The sequence below is a fragment of the Pimephales promelas genome, chromosome 8 (assembly GCF_988280905.1).
Source record: "Pimephales promelas chromosome 8, fPimPro1.hap1.1, whole genome shotgun sequence".
NCBI classification, from domain to species: Eukaryota; Metazoa; Chordata; class Actinopteri; order Cypriniformes; family Leuciscidae; genus Pimephales; species Pimephales promelas.
Genome location: NC_142776.1, coordinates 35,227,832 through 35,248,286, shown reverse-complemented (window position 1 = coordinate 35,248,286; position 20,455 = coordinate 35,227,832). Strand labels below are relative to the sequence as shown.

The 20,455-nt window shown below is 36.4% G+C and overlaps 1 protein-coding gene and 2 long non-coding RNA genes across 3 annotated transcripts in view; 1 reads left to right on the top strand and 2 right to left on the bottom strand.

Annotated features, from left to right (window-relative positions):
- Window positions 1-3,643: 3,643 nt before the first annotated feature.
- On the bottom strand, window positions 3,644-6,155 carry LOC148978134 (uncharacterized). The gene is made up of 3 exons (XR_016169561.1): window positions 4,968-6,155; window positions 3,890-4,205; window positions 3,644-3,783 (listed from the first exon to the last, which is right to left on the bottom strand). It is a non-coding gene; the product is annotated as an uncharacterized LOC148978134 (long non-coding RNA).
- rims4 (regulating synaptic membrane exocytosis 4) overlaps window positions 4,050-20,455 on the top strand; it is a 40,433-nt gene continuing 24,027 nt past the window's right edge. Inside the window, exon 1 of the mRNA XM_039692787.2 lies at window positions 4,050-4,146. Coding sequence (XP_039548721.1) covers window positions 4,050-4,146 — 97 coding nt within the window. The remainder of the gene's footprint in view (window positions 4,147-20,455) is intronic.
- On the bottom strand, window positions 8,825-18,596 carry LOC148978133 (uncharacterized). The gene is made up of 3 exons (XR_016169559.1): window positions 18,465-18,596; window positions 14,885-14,990; window positions 8,825-8,961 (listed from the first exon to the last, which is right to left on the bottom strand). It is a non-coding gene; the product is annotated as an uncharacterized LOC148978133 (long non-coding RNA).

Here is a 20,455-nt window from a genome sequence, read left to right as displayed (position 1 = left end):
CAGCATCTGTCAGGTTTCATTGATGTCTCGCACTTAATATGTCATCACCATGAGACGGCCCCTTTCCCCTGGGTCCTGCTGGTAGGAGGAACAACATGGTAAAAGGTCAGTGAAGCACTGAACAAGAACCAACTCAACTGCTATTGGCTACGATACGAGACAACTCTTAACACACACACGTAATGGCTTTTAAACTGTCTAATATATCCCCTTACACTAACCCTACGTATTTTTTTTTTTTTTTTGTATTTCAATTAATTTTAAGCCATTTGGTTTAAACCATGTTCATGTTCTAATACCCTTTTCATTATACATTTGTGTTCTCATGAACCATATATAAAAGAACACACACACAGCAAACTTCAGGGATGTGATTCTTTCAGATTAATCCGAAATTCCGGTTATTTCGGCCTAAAATCATGACCCACATGAATCATGCAGATCAGTAATTAAAAAAATATTTTGAAGTAATGCATGTTTGTGCAATTTTGTTACACTGTTTCAGGCCTTTTGTGGGTTCAGGTTCAAGTTTTATTTACTGAATGAGATTGATCGGTATTGGAAGCACAGTCGCTTTATTTACAGAATAGCACTTATCGCCCCTACATTTTTCCCCAAAGATGTTAAGATGTCCTCTTGTATACTAGAAATAAATTATAGCTGTTAAATATATTCCAGTTCCCGGTAGTTCATGCAGTAAATGGCTGATTCAGGTGAACAAAAAGTGCTTTACACTGGGTCTTAAAAAAAGTCTGCTTTTTTCACTCGCACAATCACATCCCTGATATTCATAATATGTAAATTACTTTATTGGTCTGTGGTTTAGTGATGGTCTCGTTCCTTGATACTCCAAGGCAATGTTATTTTAGCATAATTTATTATTGATATTAGAATATTTAGAATTAGCTTTAATTTTATTTTATTTAAAAATTTTGTTATATGGTTTTGTCACTTTTGTTTAGCTTGAAGTTATTTTTGTTTCAATTTTAGTATTACAACTCAATTTTTAGTTAGTTGTCAAAACAACATTTCATTTTTTTCATCTAATATTTGAAGAGTTTAGATGCAAAAGCCTCTAAATGCCATTTGAAATTTTCTTTTTTAATGATGATTTTTTTTTTATCAAACTTGTATATTTAAGTTCAGTACTTTCACTTAAATAACAATTAATAGGTAATTATCATTGCCATTTAAGTGAAATCACTGAACTTAAATATGCAAGCTTGATAAAAATGATCATTCTAGAAGAAAATTTCAAATGGCACTTAGAGGCTTTTGCATCTGAACTCTTCATTTATATATTAGTATATTTATATTGTATTTTATGTCTGCTCAAGGTACTTCCAAGATTACTACATGTTCAAAACTAATGGCGAGTTACTTTTTGGTACTTTGTTTTATAGTGACTAAATATTTACCTTTATAAAACTTTACTATGACAGTAACATGGTACAGTGTGATAATAGAGGTACTTGAAATACAACATTTATCATTGTGATATGTGAATTTGTTAAGTCAAACATCTTAGCAACATCTCCTTAAAATTTCTTTGCAACTATACCAGCCCATTCTCACCCCCAAGGCGTCACTTAACTGACGCCTTGGGAAGCATTTGGACATGCTTCAATATGTGACGCTTTAGGCGCCCTTTAGCGTCAGTAAGATGATGCCCTGGGATCGCGTGTACCCTACCCCCACCCCACACCTAAACCTAACCGCGTCCTCTAACTGACGCTTTCCTTTAGCGTCAGTTAGATATTGAAGCATGGTCAAAGGTGACGCCTTGGGGTGAGAATGCGTTGACTATACATAGCAGTGTGTGTGTGTGCTAACAGACACTCAGAAAACCTTAGCGCAATCCAGCAACCACAAATTTGTCTTAAAATTGTAAAATATAGTAAATAAATGAGAGTTATCATGCGATCTGATGCACTTTGGCAACCCTGCTGAGGCTAAATCATACATAAATCTATTCAAAAACTGACAGGAAGCAGTTTGAGAGAGGCAGAGATTGTCAGCATCGGTTATGAGGCGTTCATAAATATGAGTGATGCTTCTGCGTTTATTATTTGCAGTAGAGTTGTGATTGTTCATTGAGGTGGCACAGGTGACATTTTCAGCGCACACACACACACACACACAGACACACACACTTAGCCTCTCTTGCCAGACACACAGAAGAAAGATGACTGTTCTCAGCCAGCAGAGTCGTTCTTTTATTCCGCTTCTTAAAGGTACAATTCAATACAGGCTGAAGCCCACGGGTGCTGTCAATAGCTATGTTTAAATTGCCAATCATCAGAGGTTATTCTCTAACAAATGTGGTGGTTTTACTGTCATTTTGTTGCTATTTACTTCAATCTACAACATACAATGATTGAGCCAAATGTAACAGGCCTGTTCATGGATGCTGCCATTCCTCAGTTTTTAAAAACAAATGAAAGGTAGCCTACATATAAAACAGGTAAACCTGGTCTATATTTCACATGGAGCATAATGACGATGTTTCACTGACTGATATTCATGTTCAGTGTCAAATACCATTTGTATGTAATCAGCTAATAACTGTTTTAGCACTGTTGTTTTTAATGTAAAACCATAATAGAGGCTACTAGGTAATATAAGACCATGAAAATAGAGGGGTAGCAAGCATAATATTAACAAAAATATTTTTTAAAAAAACTAGAAAAGAAGTCCCACTAAAGTAGATGGTTTAGATTTTTTTTTATCATTTACATAAAATTATAATATTTATTAGTTTGAATTATAGCTTTTATATCAAAATGATGTGCTTTTGTCAGTTTTATTAATTTCTGTTTTTTTTCTATTGAGCTTAGATTTATTTTTATTCAAATGTTAGTACTTCAACTTTTTTTATTTCTTCAACTTGCCTTTCATCAAATAATTCCTTGATTGAAATTAAGCTGAAATAAATTAAAATGAATAGCTTTAGTTGACAACTAAAACTAGTTAGAAAATAACATTGTGTGTGTATTTTAAAAATAAAATAAAAAAACTGGTGGACGAGTACAAATTTTGTATTAACCTCATTTATTATTTAAATGTATTATTGTCAATAAAAACATTTACATTCAGTAAAAATAATTCCTTTTTTTCTGTGAAATTCTCCAAATATATATTTTTGTGTGTGTGTGTGGGAGTTAGAGTATTAGAGTACTTATTTTGGCATTTATTCAAAACATTATTGATTTGATACATCTTAATAAACAGCCAACTGTTGCAGTGTTTTGTGATTTACTCTTGCAGAAACATATGGTAATCAAACCATGTCTGAAATCTACCAGCTTTCACTTCACCGTGTCAGCAAGCCGGTCGGTGTCTGTGAACGGATGAAAGATTTCCACAGTTATTGTGCCTGTAGACTGTAGCCACGCCCATATCCAGACATCTGGCCTGTGATTGGCTAGTATCCTGAATCCCAGCAACAGCTCTTGGGTGCCTCCTCCCCCTTTTTGTCTCCACAAAGAGCTCAGCGCTGAATGAAGTGAATCAGCCTCAGACTGCTGGAATAGTAAGAACCTTTTCTCCCCGTCTGTCTCTCTCTCTCTCCGTCTGTCTCTTCAATCCCATCTCTCTTTCTCCTCCTCTCTCTCTTTCACACACGGCATTATATGCTATCCATCCATCCAGTGCACAGCCCAGTGAGGGATCAGCTAGACAGAAAAGCAACAGATCATGTTCTCTGAAGCAGATCCAGGACAGCTCTGAGACATCAGCTTCTGAGATGAGACTCCATCCGTCCTAATTCTCTGTCCTGAAGACCTGGACGGAGACAAAACAAAACAAGGACTTTGCAGACACCAGAAGAAGTCTGGACATTATATCTTCACAGGATTCTTGAACCCAAACCAGGTCCACAGGGACTTACGAGGGTGCTTTGGGGTTTGTTTTTCTCTCTTGTTCGTGGCTGGCGAAGGGGCCGGTGAAAGTTAGCCAAGACGCCGCGTGCCGTGCTCCGCGTGAAGAATGCCCAGGCACGCCTGCCCAAGCCTGCGGACACGGCGCCGGCACCCACGCCGGGCCTTTACATGGAGCGCTCACAGAGTCGCATCAGCCTGTCCGCGTCCTTTGAGGCTCTGGCCATCTACTTCCCCTGCATGAACTCCTTCGACGAGGACGATGGCGGTGAGTGGATGTATATGTGTGTCCGAGGATGTGGGTTTGCTTTTTCCAAACTGTGACACCTGGAAGTTAGGGTTAGGGTCGAGATTTTGAGGTTGTCGCTTGGCTACTGGTTGAGAAAATGTGGCTTTGTGGTTCAAGATCTGAGCTGGAAGCGAAATGAGGTTATGGGTTCGAACCTCACAAGACTTTTATGAGGGACAGTTCCAGCCCGATCTCTTGAGAAAACGTAACTATTTTCGACTTCGTACATGAATTTGATTCATACGGAAACATACAAGTTTTAGAAAGATGTAAGCATGAACGTCCACCCCTAAACTTAACCGTCAGTGGGGCGTAAAAACATATGAATGAAATTGCATGAATCCACCAATTCCCCCAAATATACAATAGTTACAAATTGCTATTTTAAAGAGTTAAAAGAGTGTAAAGAGTTTAAAGAGTGTTTTTGGGTTTTCCATTTGGGTCCAAAACAACATGGGACTCAACAGATTTGAAAATATCTTCTTTTGTGCTCAACAGAACAACATACGGGTTTGAAATGACATGAGGGTGAGCAAATGATAGTTAAACCATGTTTAAGCAACACATCACATACTCCAGATAGTACACTTTGGATAAAAGTGTCTTAAAATCACAAGTTGGGTGTCTTCAACCCATATATCCAAGAAAATAATGGTTTTTCTGTGGTTTTGTGACTCATTAGTGCAGGATTTAGTTTCTTTGGGTTGTTTGCAAGCCCCCGAACTCTTGAAAAATGTGGCCACATGCGTGGTTTGGGTGTTTTTTGCATATGCAGTAAAGAAAACGGTGTGGTTGCTTACTTGAGTGGCGCTTGAAATCCATTTCTGAAATGGTAAAAAAATATATACTTATGATGAATACATGCATACGCACACACACACAAAACGCTTCCTTCAGCCGGCATTCTAATCAGACAGAGGTTTTTATTAATGAAGCCATTTAGCATGACACTCAAATGCTAATATAGCTGTGATCTTCTCTAGGTACGGCTGTGGCTCATTTCAAAGAACGTCTGATTGCAGGTTAATGTCTGTCTCAAATTCATCAGCAGACATCACAACGTTAATTTAGCGCTCATTAGAAATATTCCGACTGCTCGGTGTGCTGCTTGCTGGTTGTTTTAGGTTTGCAATTTTGCATAATTTCCCAAGTGCATTTAGTCTAGGCATGCTTTAAATCTCTCTCACTGCCCCTGTCTGCTCTCCTGCTTTCTTGATCACCATCATTTCCTTGTTTGCCGTCCACTCACCCAAAAAACCTTTTACACAGCCGCCGTCTATCCGAGACATCCACACACCCACCCATGCTCACTATCTTTCTCTACCCTCGCCTTGATTACAGATTACTCTGCAGGAGAGAGACTGGTATTGACATGAAAAGATTGTGCCTAGTTGATGATCTTCTTCGTTCACACTCGTAAATACACACGCGCTACAAAAACAGTGCACACTTATTAGCACTAGTAACATGTACACTGAAAAAAATATTGTTGCTTTAACTTAAAAAATGAAGTAACCTGGTTGCCTTAAAATTTTAAGTTCATTGAAATGGAAAAATTGAGTTAATACAATGAAGGAGATTGATTTAATCAGCTCAACTCAAAATATTATGTTATCTGAACTACATAAATTATTTAAGTTGATTTGACAAAAGAAAAAATGTTGTGATTACAAATCATGAAAATATATTTTTTTTACAGTGTATATACACTCTTAAATTTTCGCTTTACGCCAAGGGTGTGTTCACACTTGGCATGTTTGGTTGGATTAAAACGAACCCTGGTGCGATTGCTCTGTTAGTGCGGTTCATTTGAATAAGCTGCCATCCGAACCCTGGTGTACACCAAACAAGCAGACCAAGAACACTGAAAAGATGAGTCTCAATCCGCTTTCAAACAAACTAATGTAATAATTAAAATATGAACACAATACCGACCAAAGACATGAAAACGAACCAAAAACAGGACATGATGTCATAAGATGCAGACCCTAAAAAAGACAGAATGCTGTTTTTTTTCTTTTGTTTAGTACAGGCATCAGAAGCGCGTCTCGCGTCAGAACCGTTGATGTTCTGTAAGTTCTGTCGCTAAATATACGTAATAAATGCCGACCAATCGGGTTGTGAACATATCCCTGTGCCTTTAGGTTCAGTATTTTTAGGTTAGGTGTTAAAATGCTAATGTGAACTCTGATTGGTCCAGAACTAAACATTTGAGTTTTTTTTTTGGTTTGGACCAACAAAACAAAGCGAAACGAACTAAAAGAGTGGACACACCCTGCAATTTGAGTCTATGAGATATTGTGATAATTGAGATCAATTTAAGTTGACTTATACACTCTAAACAATGCTGGGTTGTTTTAACCCAAAATTGGGTAAAATATGGACATTTTAAACCAACATTTGGGTTTGTCCATATTTGACCCAACTTTGGGTTGAAATAACCCAGCATTTTTTTAGAGTGGGCCTGTCACTTAACTCACTGGCACTGCATCTCCTTTTTTTGCTGATACATACTTGCATAAATCAACTTAATCAATGCAAATCGCACTAATGAATATGCTAATTACTATGCTGGAACACAAACGACACATTGCAAGTGCTTTAGTTTAACACCTTGCTGAATGTCAGATGACTGTAAATGCAGTGGTGATTTGTAACAAACAAGACCGGTTTCTCTTTGATTTTTGCTATATATTTGAAACATTATTTGGGTCTATTTGCCATCATTTAAACCCGTTGGTTATGAACATGAAGATTGACACAAAAGTTTTCTTCAAAAGGAGAAAATGCTGCACAAATGAACTCGGCAGTGATTTCGTAATACACCCATTACTCACTGCTCAAACCCCGGGACATTTCGGACCACAAATATAGAAGCTAAATTATCTGGTGGAAAAAATGAACTACCGCATGATATTAATGCTCTTCAGACGGATACATTTATCAGAAGAACGAGGGGAGTTAATGATGTCTTTGTCAGTCCATGTCAGACTGCTGAAAGATCCTTTGGTTGTGTTGTTTTCACATCTCAAGTTCTGCAACTGATCAGATACTTTAGAAATTCAAGGGTGATATTGCAATACATAAACATGTTGCTTTCTCAAAAGGCTCATACTGAAACATATGTATAAAACCGAAGCAATCAGAGAGTCTGCAGGCTAATACATCCTTTAAATAATGAGCCATTAATGACTACAATTCACTCTTTAACTAGACAGCAGTGTTCTCATCTTTGTTCTATTATTATGCACCCGAACAAACACATGTAACCAGGCACAACACAAGATAGACTAAAGCAATAAGAGTAATTTTCAATGGCTTATACTACAGGGCTGTTCTAAGGTGTAAATATTTTCAGGCAAAGTAGTTCCTTGAACGCATTACAGTTACATATAACTTCGCCAAATGATTTCAGTTATTTCAAGGTCCTACAGACTACAACAAGCAAATAAATATGTAGCCTATGGAAAGCACACTCTCTTTCTCCCGCTCTCCCACTCAAGCATTATCGCCTCGGGTGTGCGTTATTTTTCAAATAATTCAACGCCCGTCATCAATTATTCCTTACTTTGAACGAGGAATCAGAATCAATGACTGGAACTATCCGTTTTATAAAGCTTTTTTTTGTTGTTGTTGTTGATTTTGGAATGTAGTATTTCCTGTTCTTACACTCTAAACAATGCTGGGTTGTTTTAACCCAAAGTTGGGTCAAATATGGACAAACTCAAATGTTAGGTTAACCCAACATTTGGGTTTGTCCATATTTTACCCAATTTTGGGTTAAAACAACCCAGCATTGTTTAGAGTGTAGTAAAAGGGAGAATGTTTTACTTATTTTTTTTTATTATTTTTATTTATTATATTTGAAGTTTTTTATTAAAACCCTTTAGGCCTTTTTGGTATTTGTATAGTTGAATTTTGTGGTATTCTATCTGTTCAATGCTAATAAAAAATAGACCACTATACAATGTCATTCAATAAAAAGCACATAGGTGGCATTGAACAGGTCGGTCACTGAAGGGATACTCCACCGTTTTTTTTTTCCATATTAAACTATCTTATTCCCTTAACTAAGAACTTTTTATGGAACAACGTTTTATTGTTCACATAATATTCCTTTCAAACGTTTTATTTTACACTACTCATGTAACTGTATTTAAATAGGGAAAACGTGGAGGTGTTTGGTCGCTTCTCTGCTTGGCACATATTGAATGAACTGGGCTAGTTAAGTGCTATCAAAGTGTCTCGTGCGCCAGAGAGATTGAGTGCGCGCACTGAGACAATAGAGGTATGTATCAACTCCTCTTAGTTAAGGAAATAACATAGTTTAATATGAAAAACGGTGGAGTATCCCTTTAAGTGTCAAATACCCTACAGTTATATGTATTCCACGTTGTTGCTTTGCAGCATTTTTGCTTTCAGTGAGGATGAAAACAAAAACTTGCTGGAAACTTTTGTTGAATCCCATCTGGTCAGAAAATGGCATCAAACTGCACATATCTTGAAGAAATCATCTAGAAAAACCTGCATAGAAAAAAAGAAGCAGCTAAAAAGACACATTTGAGGGGAAAAACAAATATAGCCTAAGTTGCGAATGCGATCACAGACATAATTTAACTACGACTTCTGGTACACTTATTTTTGATATGGGTTATCCTACAGTTTCATGGACTTCAAAGCATTTTCACATTCAGTACATGGGTAAAAAAAACTTGCTGGAATCTTTTGTTGCATCCCATCTGGTCAGGAAATGGCATCAAACTGCAAATGTCTTGAAGAAATCATCTAGAAAACCTGCATAGAAAGAAAGAAGCAGTTAAAAAGACACATTTGAGGGATTCAAATATAAGTTCTGTGTGATCACAGACATAATTGAACTACGACTTCTGGTACACTTATTTTTCACATAATAATATTTTTGATATGGGTTATCCTACAGTTTCAAAGCATTTTCAATATGGGTAAAAAAAAAAAACTTTAAACAGCACACATCTTGAAGAAATGATCTAGAACAACCTCCCAAAGCAAAAGAAAAAGAAACACAAAATAATGGCTAAAAATACATTTTTGGGGATTTTTTCTAGGGTAAAATACAAATATGTGCTGTGTGTAGGGTTGGGTATCGTTTGAATTTGAACGATTCTGATTCCGATTCCGATTCCTTGTTTCGATTCCAGTTCCTAACGATTCTCGATTTCGATTCTTTTAAGAGGCAGGGTCAAAAAAAGTTTAGCTAACCTTGCTAACCAACGGTCTTTCTGAAGGAAATACTCCTTCTGTCACAAATACTTGTCACAAATTTTGCATTTTGCCGAGATTTCGTTAATTTTTAGAAAAGTGAAGCCACACTTTGGACCGCGCGGTTATGCCAACACTTTCGGTAGACGCTTCTTCGTTGGTGTTGTTCAGCGGTTTTTTCTTCCGCTCGGCGGGCTGTGAATATCGAAACTAGGAATTGAAATTTTAACTTTTGAACGATTCCGGGAAAAACGAAAAGTTAGTCCCGGTTCCAATCGATACTCGATTCTCGATACCCAACCCTAGCTGTGTGATCATGGAAATAATTGAGAAATTACTTAATCTGGTACTTTTATTTTGCATATCATGTGTCCTTTCAAACTTAAACCGCTCAAAGTAAAAGTTTCGATGTCCAGTCTGCTCTCACCCATACTTTTTTCTCCATTCTGTGTTCAGATTTAATCTTACAGCCACACAAGGGGGGATCAACACCTATATAACACACTCGCTCTCCAGCCATGTCGACAACAAGGGCCCGGAGCCTTTCCGAGACACATCAGACCCAACGTTGCCTCCCACCGCTTGTCGTGGCGCATTCAGACTTCATCTTTCATATCCTGTTTGCTGTTAATGCTGTTTGAAGCAACGTGTACCAAAAATCCCCAAGCACAACATGCCTCGCTCCCCCCTCCACCAGCACAGGAACAAATCTCAACCGAGGAAAAGCGAAACGCTCTGAAGTCTCGAGGCTTATTAACCCTCCTACACTGACAGGTCTTGCATTGATGCTGCTGCTCGAAATAACTCACAAACAAACACACACACGCCATCAGTGAGATGTCATATGGCGGCAGGCGCACATTCTGTGTTGCATAAGAGCGTAGTGAATCAAGGACAGAGGAAAAGATAGAAGGAGGTCAGGATGATTGATACTCGTAGCATCCGTCTCCAATGTGCAGGTGTGTCCGTGCTTATGAGATTTAATTGTGACATCGATTATCAGCACGTTTTTGCTTTTTTAAACAAGGATGATGGGGGAAGATATTTATATTTTAAAAACCGAGTCACACTTGTGCGTCAGAGAAACCAAGCGCACATCATTTGTGTTTGAACTTGTTGCGGTCGCTCTGTATATTTGTATGGCATCGCTGTCGAAGAGTAATTAGCTGGTGAAGTGGATTTACTAATTGTAGAGATAATGAAAGTTATACGTTTGAGGCGGATATCACTCATAACAAATGTCAGTAGACCGGGAAGATTTTAAAGCGAGCGGTTCATTCATAAATCAGTAAGATCTTACATTCATGCTGAGAGAATTCAAACAAGTTAGACTATTCTCACAAATGAGTCATCAAAAAAAAAAATTAAGACACTAAATAACTTTTTAAAGTCAGTTACATAAAAACGTAGATTGGTCAATATGATACTGAAAAGTAAAAGTGATTACCACTAACTAACTTAACTTATGTTAGTTAAAAAAAACTTTTGCTGATAATTTACTCACCCCCATGTCATCCAAGATGTCCATGTCTTTCTTTCTTCAGTCAAAAGAAATTAAGGTTTTTGATGAAAACATTCCAGGAGTTTTCTCCATATAATGGACTTCAATGGGAACCAAACGGTTCAAGGTCCAAAAGACAGTTTCAGTGCAAACTGCAAACTGTTCAAGATCTTATCTAACGAAACGATCATTTAAGATAACAAAGTTTAAGTTTTATAAGCACAAATGCTCGCCTTGCTCTGTTTTTTAATGCTCGTTCGTGACTCTCCCGTTCGAACTCGTTCATCAAAATGAACAAACCTTTTTTCGAGTCATTTGTTTCATTCAACGAACAAAATGAACGAATTGAGTCGGAAAAATATTTGTTCATTTTGATCTCATGAAATGGCGTATGTATGTCACTGGGGTTAATAGCCTTTACTGTGTGAGTCTTTTCCATCTTTTTTCCATCCCCTACCATCCTAGGGAGAAAAAAAAAAATAATAATAATAATTCGCTCTCTAGATGTAGATCTACATTTTGCTTGGACATTTAATAGCGTGTACATACACGTGGAATCACTCGGACATTTAACGGCGTAGACCTACACGCATACACGCGGATAGCTCAAAATGCGTATAGATAACACGCCACTTGACTTGAAAGTAGCGTGTATGTTTACGCAAAAGTCATGATGTTACACATATGTTGACAGGCAGGACATCCTATCATTGCTTTCGGACCAAATGTAACGATTGGACGGATATTCTTTGGTCTCGAGACATCCACAAGATGTACATGTTTTAATATTTACACCACTTCTATTATGCGAAGAGATACCAGTACAGATAACAAAAAGTGTTTATAAAATAAAATCCCTACCCTTTACCTTTAAGGAGAGGTGTTTTATTCAGGCGTTCCAGCTTATTTTTTGGCAAATTTACTATAGACTTTCATTGAAAGAGCCATATCTAGACATCAGAATATTTCTGGAGGCCCAGAGACTTGTGCATAAGCAACCAGCAAGGCCCCAAAAACCACCTTAAACATCTTAGCATCAAGGGTTTGCATGAGAAAGAACCACTCACGTTTCTTCATAAAATGTAGTTCAATTTCTTACTTTTGAACAGCCTTTTATTTATTTTTTAAGCAAAAATCAGAACTCAATCGGGGCTCATTCAAGTGGGTCTGGTTAACAGATAGACAATCTGAAGTGGCATCACTTTATCAAATGTTATGCTCTTTTGAAAATGTCACGAAACTATTTTTTTTTTTATATAATCGAGATTGGATGTCTGTTTCCAATGCACAAGTTCAATTATTTAGAAAATGTCAGTGTGATAAGTGTGCAGGGGATTCACATCAGTCCATATGAGCTGGTGTGTGTCTGTAGTGGATTTAAATCAATGGCTGCTGAAGTAATATTCGATTCCCAGCAATCATGCACAGGTGAGAAAGCAATCTGATGTTTTTTTCCCCAAGTGGAAAAGAGAAAAAGGGTGAGAAATCTATCACATAATGCCAATGTGAAGACAACAGTCTGTCCAATCAGATAATCAAATTCACACTGATGCCTATTCTGACTCATAATATAATCATCATTCATTGTTCCTGTTAAAAACATCTCATACAAAATATTCTGTTCTAATTCTGATGCATACATAAACATCATAAATATATAAAATAAATACGTTCAGCATATAATCAGATGCCTTTTCTGTTTTTAAAAGGTTTTAATAAGGTCACTACATTTTATCACAATGTGTTTAAAAGTTTAATTACTTTGATTACAAGCATACAAGGTGCTATGTAAAATCATTTAATGCTGACATTCCTACAAAGATCAAGTTTCAATCATCGGTTGACATTTTAAAATCGTACACAAAATGGCTATAAAATATTTTAAAAAGAAATATAATAATTTAGTGACGCTTATGCTTAAATATGAATTGTTTTTTTTAGTATCATTGAGATAATGCAATGTCAATTGACATTAATTAAACTTTAACTAAAAAAAATATAAAATTAACAAATTTGCGATGGCAACGTTTCTCATTTTCATTTAGTTTAACCATGTGCAAAAAAAACCCTAAAACTGAAATAAAAACTATAGACATTTTAAAAAACAAAAACTACTATACGTTACAAAAACAAATTTCCTAAAACTTTAACTAAAATGAAAAATAAAGCAGAAAATATAATCACTACACACAAAAGTCCAAAATCCACTTGCGCTTCATTCTCTAAATGAAAAATAAACGATGCATTTTGCTTTGCATGTCAATTGATGTGATTTTAAGGATGTTCATTTGATTTCTTCTCACACCAGCCGATAGCAGCACTGATTGATCTCTCTTTCGACCTCTGATGGTGTGTGTACAGGTGCGTTTGCTCTACACCCGTTGTGTTGGCATATGCAGTTGGAAAACACAGCGATACACTGACGCGCGGGAGCAACAACAGATGGTTGTGCAAGAACGCTCAGATTTACCTGCTGTCATGTCCTTTACTATACAGTCTGGGAGGAAGAATCATGTTACGGACTTGTATTTTGATCATTAATAATCCTTATGGTTGTGAGTGAATCTCACAAAAACAGGTCCAGGCCACATTTCACCTCAAAATCAAAAGAAGAAGAAGAAAAAAAAGGAAATTAAAGCCTTTTTTTTTTTTTTTTTTTTTACATTATTAGAACCTCATTACTGTAATACAGCATTTTTTATGCAAACTATAACATAATATAATTAACTATTAAAAACTATAAAATAAAACTTTAACTAAATGAAAATTTTAAATGCTTCCTTAAAATGTTAACTTGAAATAAGTAAAAATTAAAACTGAATTAAACCTAAATACCAATATTTAAACAACAACTAAAAACGAATAAAATAACAAAAGCACATAACATAACTACATTAAACTGAAATGAACAGGAAAATAAAAATATAAAAATAGAATAAAACTACAATAATAATAAAAAAAAAGAATGCAATGGATGCTAACAAAAAAGGCCAAAAATGAAATAATAAAGAAATTAATACTCTTTTTTGGATTGTGAAATTAAAATTATTATATAATTTTGACCTTATCACTATTATTATGAATAGACAGTCCTATTAGAATCTAATTACTGTGATACAGAATTTTTAGTCTTAATTTTATTTATGCAAAATATAACTTAATAATATATGATTTAAAACAACTTATATTAAATCTTTTAGTTTTGGGTAATCCAGGTTCTTGACATGCTTTCGTGAGATTCATCATCATAGATCAATGGATACAAAATAAAAATAATTACATTACGTATGGGAGGGAGTGCATCCTTCATAATCAATTCATTTAGAATCAGAGTCAATATAATACCATAATGACAATTATATCTGCATAATGATGGAATAATGAAATAACAGGTGTGCACCCAATGTTACAAATAAAGATCATAATTGAAAATCCTAACCAAACATGCATTTGTTTTTAATACACCGCTTGGCAGAAGCGTTCAGAGAGCACATCAGTTTAAGAGGCTGTTGACTTGTGTAGTGAATCACAGCGTGTGCCGGTGCGTCTTTTCCTAGCGTTAAGTCTCTGCAGAACGAGCCTGTTTGAAGCTTCACACAATGTCGACACTCACTTGCTCGGTTATTGCCGCCTACACGTTATTATGACAAACAAAGTATCTGAAACAGCATCCGGTGGCCTACATTCTGAATGAACATGCTGTTCTGAAAGTCAATTAAGTCTTGAGCTGTGACCTAGTGGTAGTGGTGCTCATGCGGGCAATATTAGTTTGAGTCCGGCTTTAGTGTGTCAACCTGGATCTTGTTTACCTCCTGTTATCTTTACACTCAATTTCAAAAGCACTTTATTGTCACAGTAATGTTCTGCCAAATAATTACTACTAATGCAACTTAAAATAATTATTTTAAAATAGTATAAGAAAGTGTTTTCAAAGGGATGGTTCATTTTGAAATAAATTTTTGGTATGTTTTAGCTTACCTCAAGCACATCCAAGTAGGTGTCTTTGCAGTATTTTCAATTTTGATATTTTCAGGTCAAACCGTTCTTGTCTGTCAGTCATATAATGCAGGTCTATGGTCACCACCTCAAAGAGCATGCACAGAGAAGTCCAAATTAAACATGATTTTATGACTCGTAAATGTAAGTACACATTGATGGCCTAAGACATGAAATGAGCATGAAAATGAACAGTATTTATATCATTTTTACCTCTTGTACTGAGAAACAGATTTTTTTTTGAGAGTATTAAAGTGCATCTATTATGCTTTTTTCAGATATTACATTTAATGTACAATATAGCTGTTTGGGAATGGAAAAGGTCTGAAAAATGTAAAGTTCAAAGTGCACAAAAAAAATAAAATTGTCTTCAAAAAGAAAGAATCGATTCGAAACTGACTGAAACGAGTCGTCAGAGATTCCAGTATAAATTATATTAATATAGATCAATTTAAACCATCAACAATGATAAAATACTCAAATTATAAAACACAAGACAAATGTTTTAATATAATGTCCGCCATGAACAGACTTTTGTCTGCAGTTACTGAAGCTAGTATGAAAAATCAAACTCATAAAATCCCAGAAATATCTCAGGTATATTAATATAACTCTCATATATTTGCTTCTGATAAATGACCTTCTGAGGTCATTTTCCCCCTTGCATCCATTTATAGCTCGGATCACTGTCTCCTGACTCCTGAAACTCACTTCTCTTTGTACGGAAACCGTCAGAGCTGAATTATGCCAGTATATGAGTAAATATTTGGCATAATTTTTGGCTGAGACGAACGCATCTGTGTATGATCCGACCCTCCCTCTGAGATTAAACAGATGGGCTCTCATACCAGCACATGCGTAATACTTGTGTGTTTGGGGCTTTTAAAAGGATTTTAACACATTCCCAAATGGAGCATTAAAAAAAATGGGAGGCTTTTATTCATTTTAATTTGACTGAATTTTTTGCATTCTGATCTCAATGTTTTGCCCCATTTTCCACAATGCATAGATTTCCCATAATGCATCTGGAAGTTATTTTGGATTTTTCTCAATTCTGGTTCTGTAATACAGTGAAATATTCTAGTTGACCGGGAATTGAACATACGTACAAACTCAAAATGAGAATCCTATAGGCCATGGAAATAAAATAAATAAAATATAATTGTAAAAAATAAAAGAGGAAATAATTTGAAACCCAGTACAGTAATATGCATTACAGTAATTTATGCATTACATGAAATAAGACGTATTTGACAGATTTAGTGAGTATCAACCACTTCCATTAACAAGTAGTTGTAAAAAAACAGCTAAAGAAAGAAAGAAAGAAAGAAAGAAAGAAAGAAAGAAAGAAAATAAGGTCTGGTTCTCCCTCTTTACTACACCAGTAGTAGTGTTAGATTTGGCATCTGATTAGAAAGCACAGAGGTTATAGCCTCCAGCCAGACATCTATCAACATCACTGTAGATCAATAGGCCTCTATACTACTGATTTATCAAAGAGTTAATAGGTAATTAAGGCAGGCTGAGGTAACGAGAGGCAATGGCATGATCGATAGCATGGACAAACTAGAAACCTGACATGCTCATTAAGACGACAGTCAACGACTGCCTTAATGATCTTCAGAAAGCTATGTTGAAAACAAACGGAAGAGCATCCTATTCCTGTTCATCTGAATCTGGGAAGTGTGGAGTCCATAGTGACGCATCAGCATAATGTGCTCTTATAGAGACTATTAAAATTATGACGTTATTTTTTTGCTGTGCAACTAAACGAACCTTTCTTGATGCTCCTTTCCAGCTCCAAAACGCCATAAAAGTAATATTGCACACAAGGGATGAGAACTATACTTTTTTGGAAAATAATTTCTCGCAAAAAAAAAAAAAGGTTTAGAATGACATGAAGGTGAGGAGGGTGACATAAATGAACTATTCCGGCTTCAATTAAGGAAACGATGCAACTACTTGCATATTAATTCACATATCACTCAGCTTTAGCTGTAGGTATTTACTGAAGATGTATAGTCTTAAGTCTGATAATAGGTTTTCTATAAGCCTCAATGTTCTTTTAAAGGGGGGGGGGGGGTGATTATGATTTCACTTTTCTAACTTTAGTTAGAGTGTAATTTTGCTGTTTGAGTATAAACAACATCGGCAAAGTTACAACGCTCAAAGTTCAAAGCAAAGGGAGATATTTGCTTTTAAAGAAATCGGTTTTTAAGGACTACAACAAACGGCTGGTAGGAACTACATGAGCTTCCTCCTGTGTTAGTGACATCACTACACTAACCCTAAAATGTACATAAAGCCCGCCCCTGGGAACACAGTCCATGTTGAGAAGAGGAAGAAGGAGAAGAAGAGGGGTCCGCCTATTGAGATCAGAGGAGTGAGGTTTACTTGCACAGCAACAACTAGCTGGCCTCCGTTACATATGTATGTACTACTGAACACATTGTTACACTAAAAAAAAAATCTGTGGTAGGTGCGAAATCATATAAAGAAGGACTTATCAAGCAGGACAGGAGAGAGCGCAATATTTTGACAAACTAAAGTTAATATGTGGGAAAGGGCCGAACGAGCTAGCTTCTCTAGCCCTACTGCAATTCTTCCTTCTATTTCTTATCCCGACAAAGGCTATGTTCAGATTGTCAGCCCAAAAAATCTGTTTCAAGCTACATCCATATGTGGTTTGAAATCCTATTCAAATACCAGGACATTTGCCTCAGTCTGAACAATCGGATTTCGGATGGTATACGACTTTCACGGCACATAAAATGTAAACGTCAGTGGTTGTTAGAGGAGACATGCTGCCTGCAAGTCGCTGCCAAAACAATGCTGTGTTGTTGCAAAGTGCCGGACGAGCAGAAAAAATATTATTTCTGAAACCGGTGCAGACAAGAGCGCGAAAAAAGCTGTTACGTTACATTACAGCCTACAGTTCTGCAGCTCAATATACAATATAGTCCAACGCGGCAGTGGCTACACAATATATGTGTTGTAAAAATTAAATAAGAAAACATCTCTCTATTGCAAATGCAAACCCCTCCATCAGCGTCAATGTCAGTGCCGTATTGCCCGAGAGCTGCATGGACTCACAAATCGGATCTGAACAGCTGCGATACACAGTGTGGACATCATTTTAGATCAGATTCCAATCGGATACAAAGATAAACGGATTTAGACTGACAGTGTGAATGTTGCCATAGTTAATACGTTAACATTTTACCCATAGTCAAAGCTTTATTTACACCTGTGGCTGATGAGCTGATGCTGTGACTCTTTCAACCACAAACGCCTTCTTTGCACTCTTCTCTTTAACATTTGGCAGTCTATAGAACTCGAAAGACATTTTCCCGATGCGGCCGATTAGTACATACCAAAACTCGACCATTTTTAGTAGAAATAATCAGCCAAATTTGCGAGTCCTTTCAGTTCAATGGCATTGTTTATGTTCTGTGCCTCCAAAATGGCCGACTTCCGGATTGATGACTCATCGTGAAAACCCTGACAGAATGTTAATTGAAGATAGTTAACACCACATAGCAACATAAATTCATCAACTAACCATTCAGAGATGTCCTGTTGCATTCTACATGTTGTCACTTCTTCTTAGTCTCTCCATCTTTGTCTGACTCCGATTTAAACATAAAGGCAGAACAGTTTCTAACATTTTAGCATGTGTCTGCGTGCACTGCGTGAGGTAATCAGAGCTGCACTCTTGAACACGCTCTTGAAGCTCCGCCCACTGTGTCGGGAGCTGCAGCTCATTTGCATTTAAAGGGCCAGACACAAAATGGAGCGTTTTTGCTAAACCTCAAAAAGTGACAACTTTAACATGCTATATAAAAAATATCTGTGGGATATTTTCAGCTAAAACTTCACATACACACTCTGGAGACATCAGAGATTTATTTTACATCTTGTGAAATGCGCATTATACCACCCCTTAAATCTAAACACTCTGTCACCTGACAAGTGTGGGTCATAAACCACAAGCAAGATGAGACAGCAACTAAAAGGGCTTGTTAGAAAAGCCTCTTATTTATTTCTTTTTTTGCAGTAAATTCATGAATGTCACTTTGATTAATGAGTGTTGGCCATATGATGAAATGAGATACTTTTATCTGTTGTTGTCAGTGAGACCTACTTGTAATTGCAAGCGTTGGTGAGAGATGTCCAGGGATCAGAAACATCACACTTATACAAGATATAATAAATGTACAAATTGAGTGTTTTAGAGCCAATTCATTTTTGCTCATACTGTGAAAAATCACCAAACAACGCCCTGGCAATCCACTTGGAACTCCATAGACACCAACAAACAAATCCCTAGCAACCACCTAGCAACCACCCAGAACATCCTAGAAACCACTTAACAACACCCTGGAATCCACCAAGCAACCACTTAGAACTCCCTAAACACCAGCATACAAATCCCAGAACATTCCAGGAACCACTTAACAACTGCCCTGAATCAACTCCCAAGCAGCCACATAGAAGCATGTTAAAACCGATCCTAGCAACACCCTGGAGGCCACACTGAAGACCCTAGGATTGTGTTGACAATTGCTTGTACAATGCACATGTAAAAATCAAGTTTTTGCCCAGAGAGTTTTTTGTAGAAAGATTAAATCATTGTTTCAAGCATGTTCACTAAATAAACACTGCAAGAGAGAAAGAGAGAGCGATAAATCCATTGAAGCACACTGCTCTTGTCTCCCATAGCAACCCTGGCATTTCTAGTGCGTTTCCTGATACACGATGTTCTGTTTTGGAAGGTTACGATGACATGCTAGTTAGCATGTGCCGACCGCACCAGAAACGCAGGAAGAGAGAAAAGAGGACTGTATTTTTAGGAACCGCCTAACTAGGTCATGTGCTTCACGGCCAGGACAGAGCTGTGAAAATGGCTGGATTCCCATCACTACAGAGTGAGCGTGTCCATGCAGAGAGAACACGTTTCAATGGATTACGTGTTTTCAGTGATGACTATAGTATATTTATATCTTCATTTCTGCTGGTACATTATAACTGACATTTATAAAGTTACAAAACATGTATATGTAAAATACATGCTGTTCTTTTGAACTTTAGTCATCAAAGAATCCTGAAAAAAGTATCACGTTTTGTTTCCTCAAAAATCGTAAGCAGCACAACTGTTTTCTACATTGGTAATAATATTGTAAAAACAATATTTTTCTTTTTTTTTACTTGAACAGATAATCAGCATATCAGAATGATTTTTACATTATTCGTTTTTACGTTTTTTTTTTTTATCAAAACATTAAAAAAATTAGTGTACTCATAGTGTTTTCACCTTCAATGTTGTGAGTGTGTATGTATTTATGTATGTATAAAATAAAATTTGGACATTAAAAAATTCAACCTCATTGAATATTAATACAGGTCACAGTGAGTTTGCCTTTTACCCAAAATTTAGTTTTAAACCCATATGTTTTCCCTAAAATCAATGGAAAATGCTAGGTGACTGATGTAGAAGCATCCAACCCATGGTTGTAAGCCTAAACTTGACATAAACTGTAAGCTTGTTCCTGA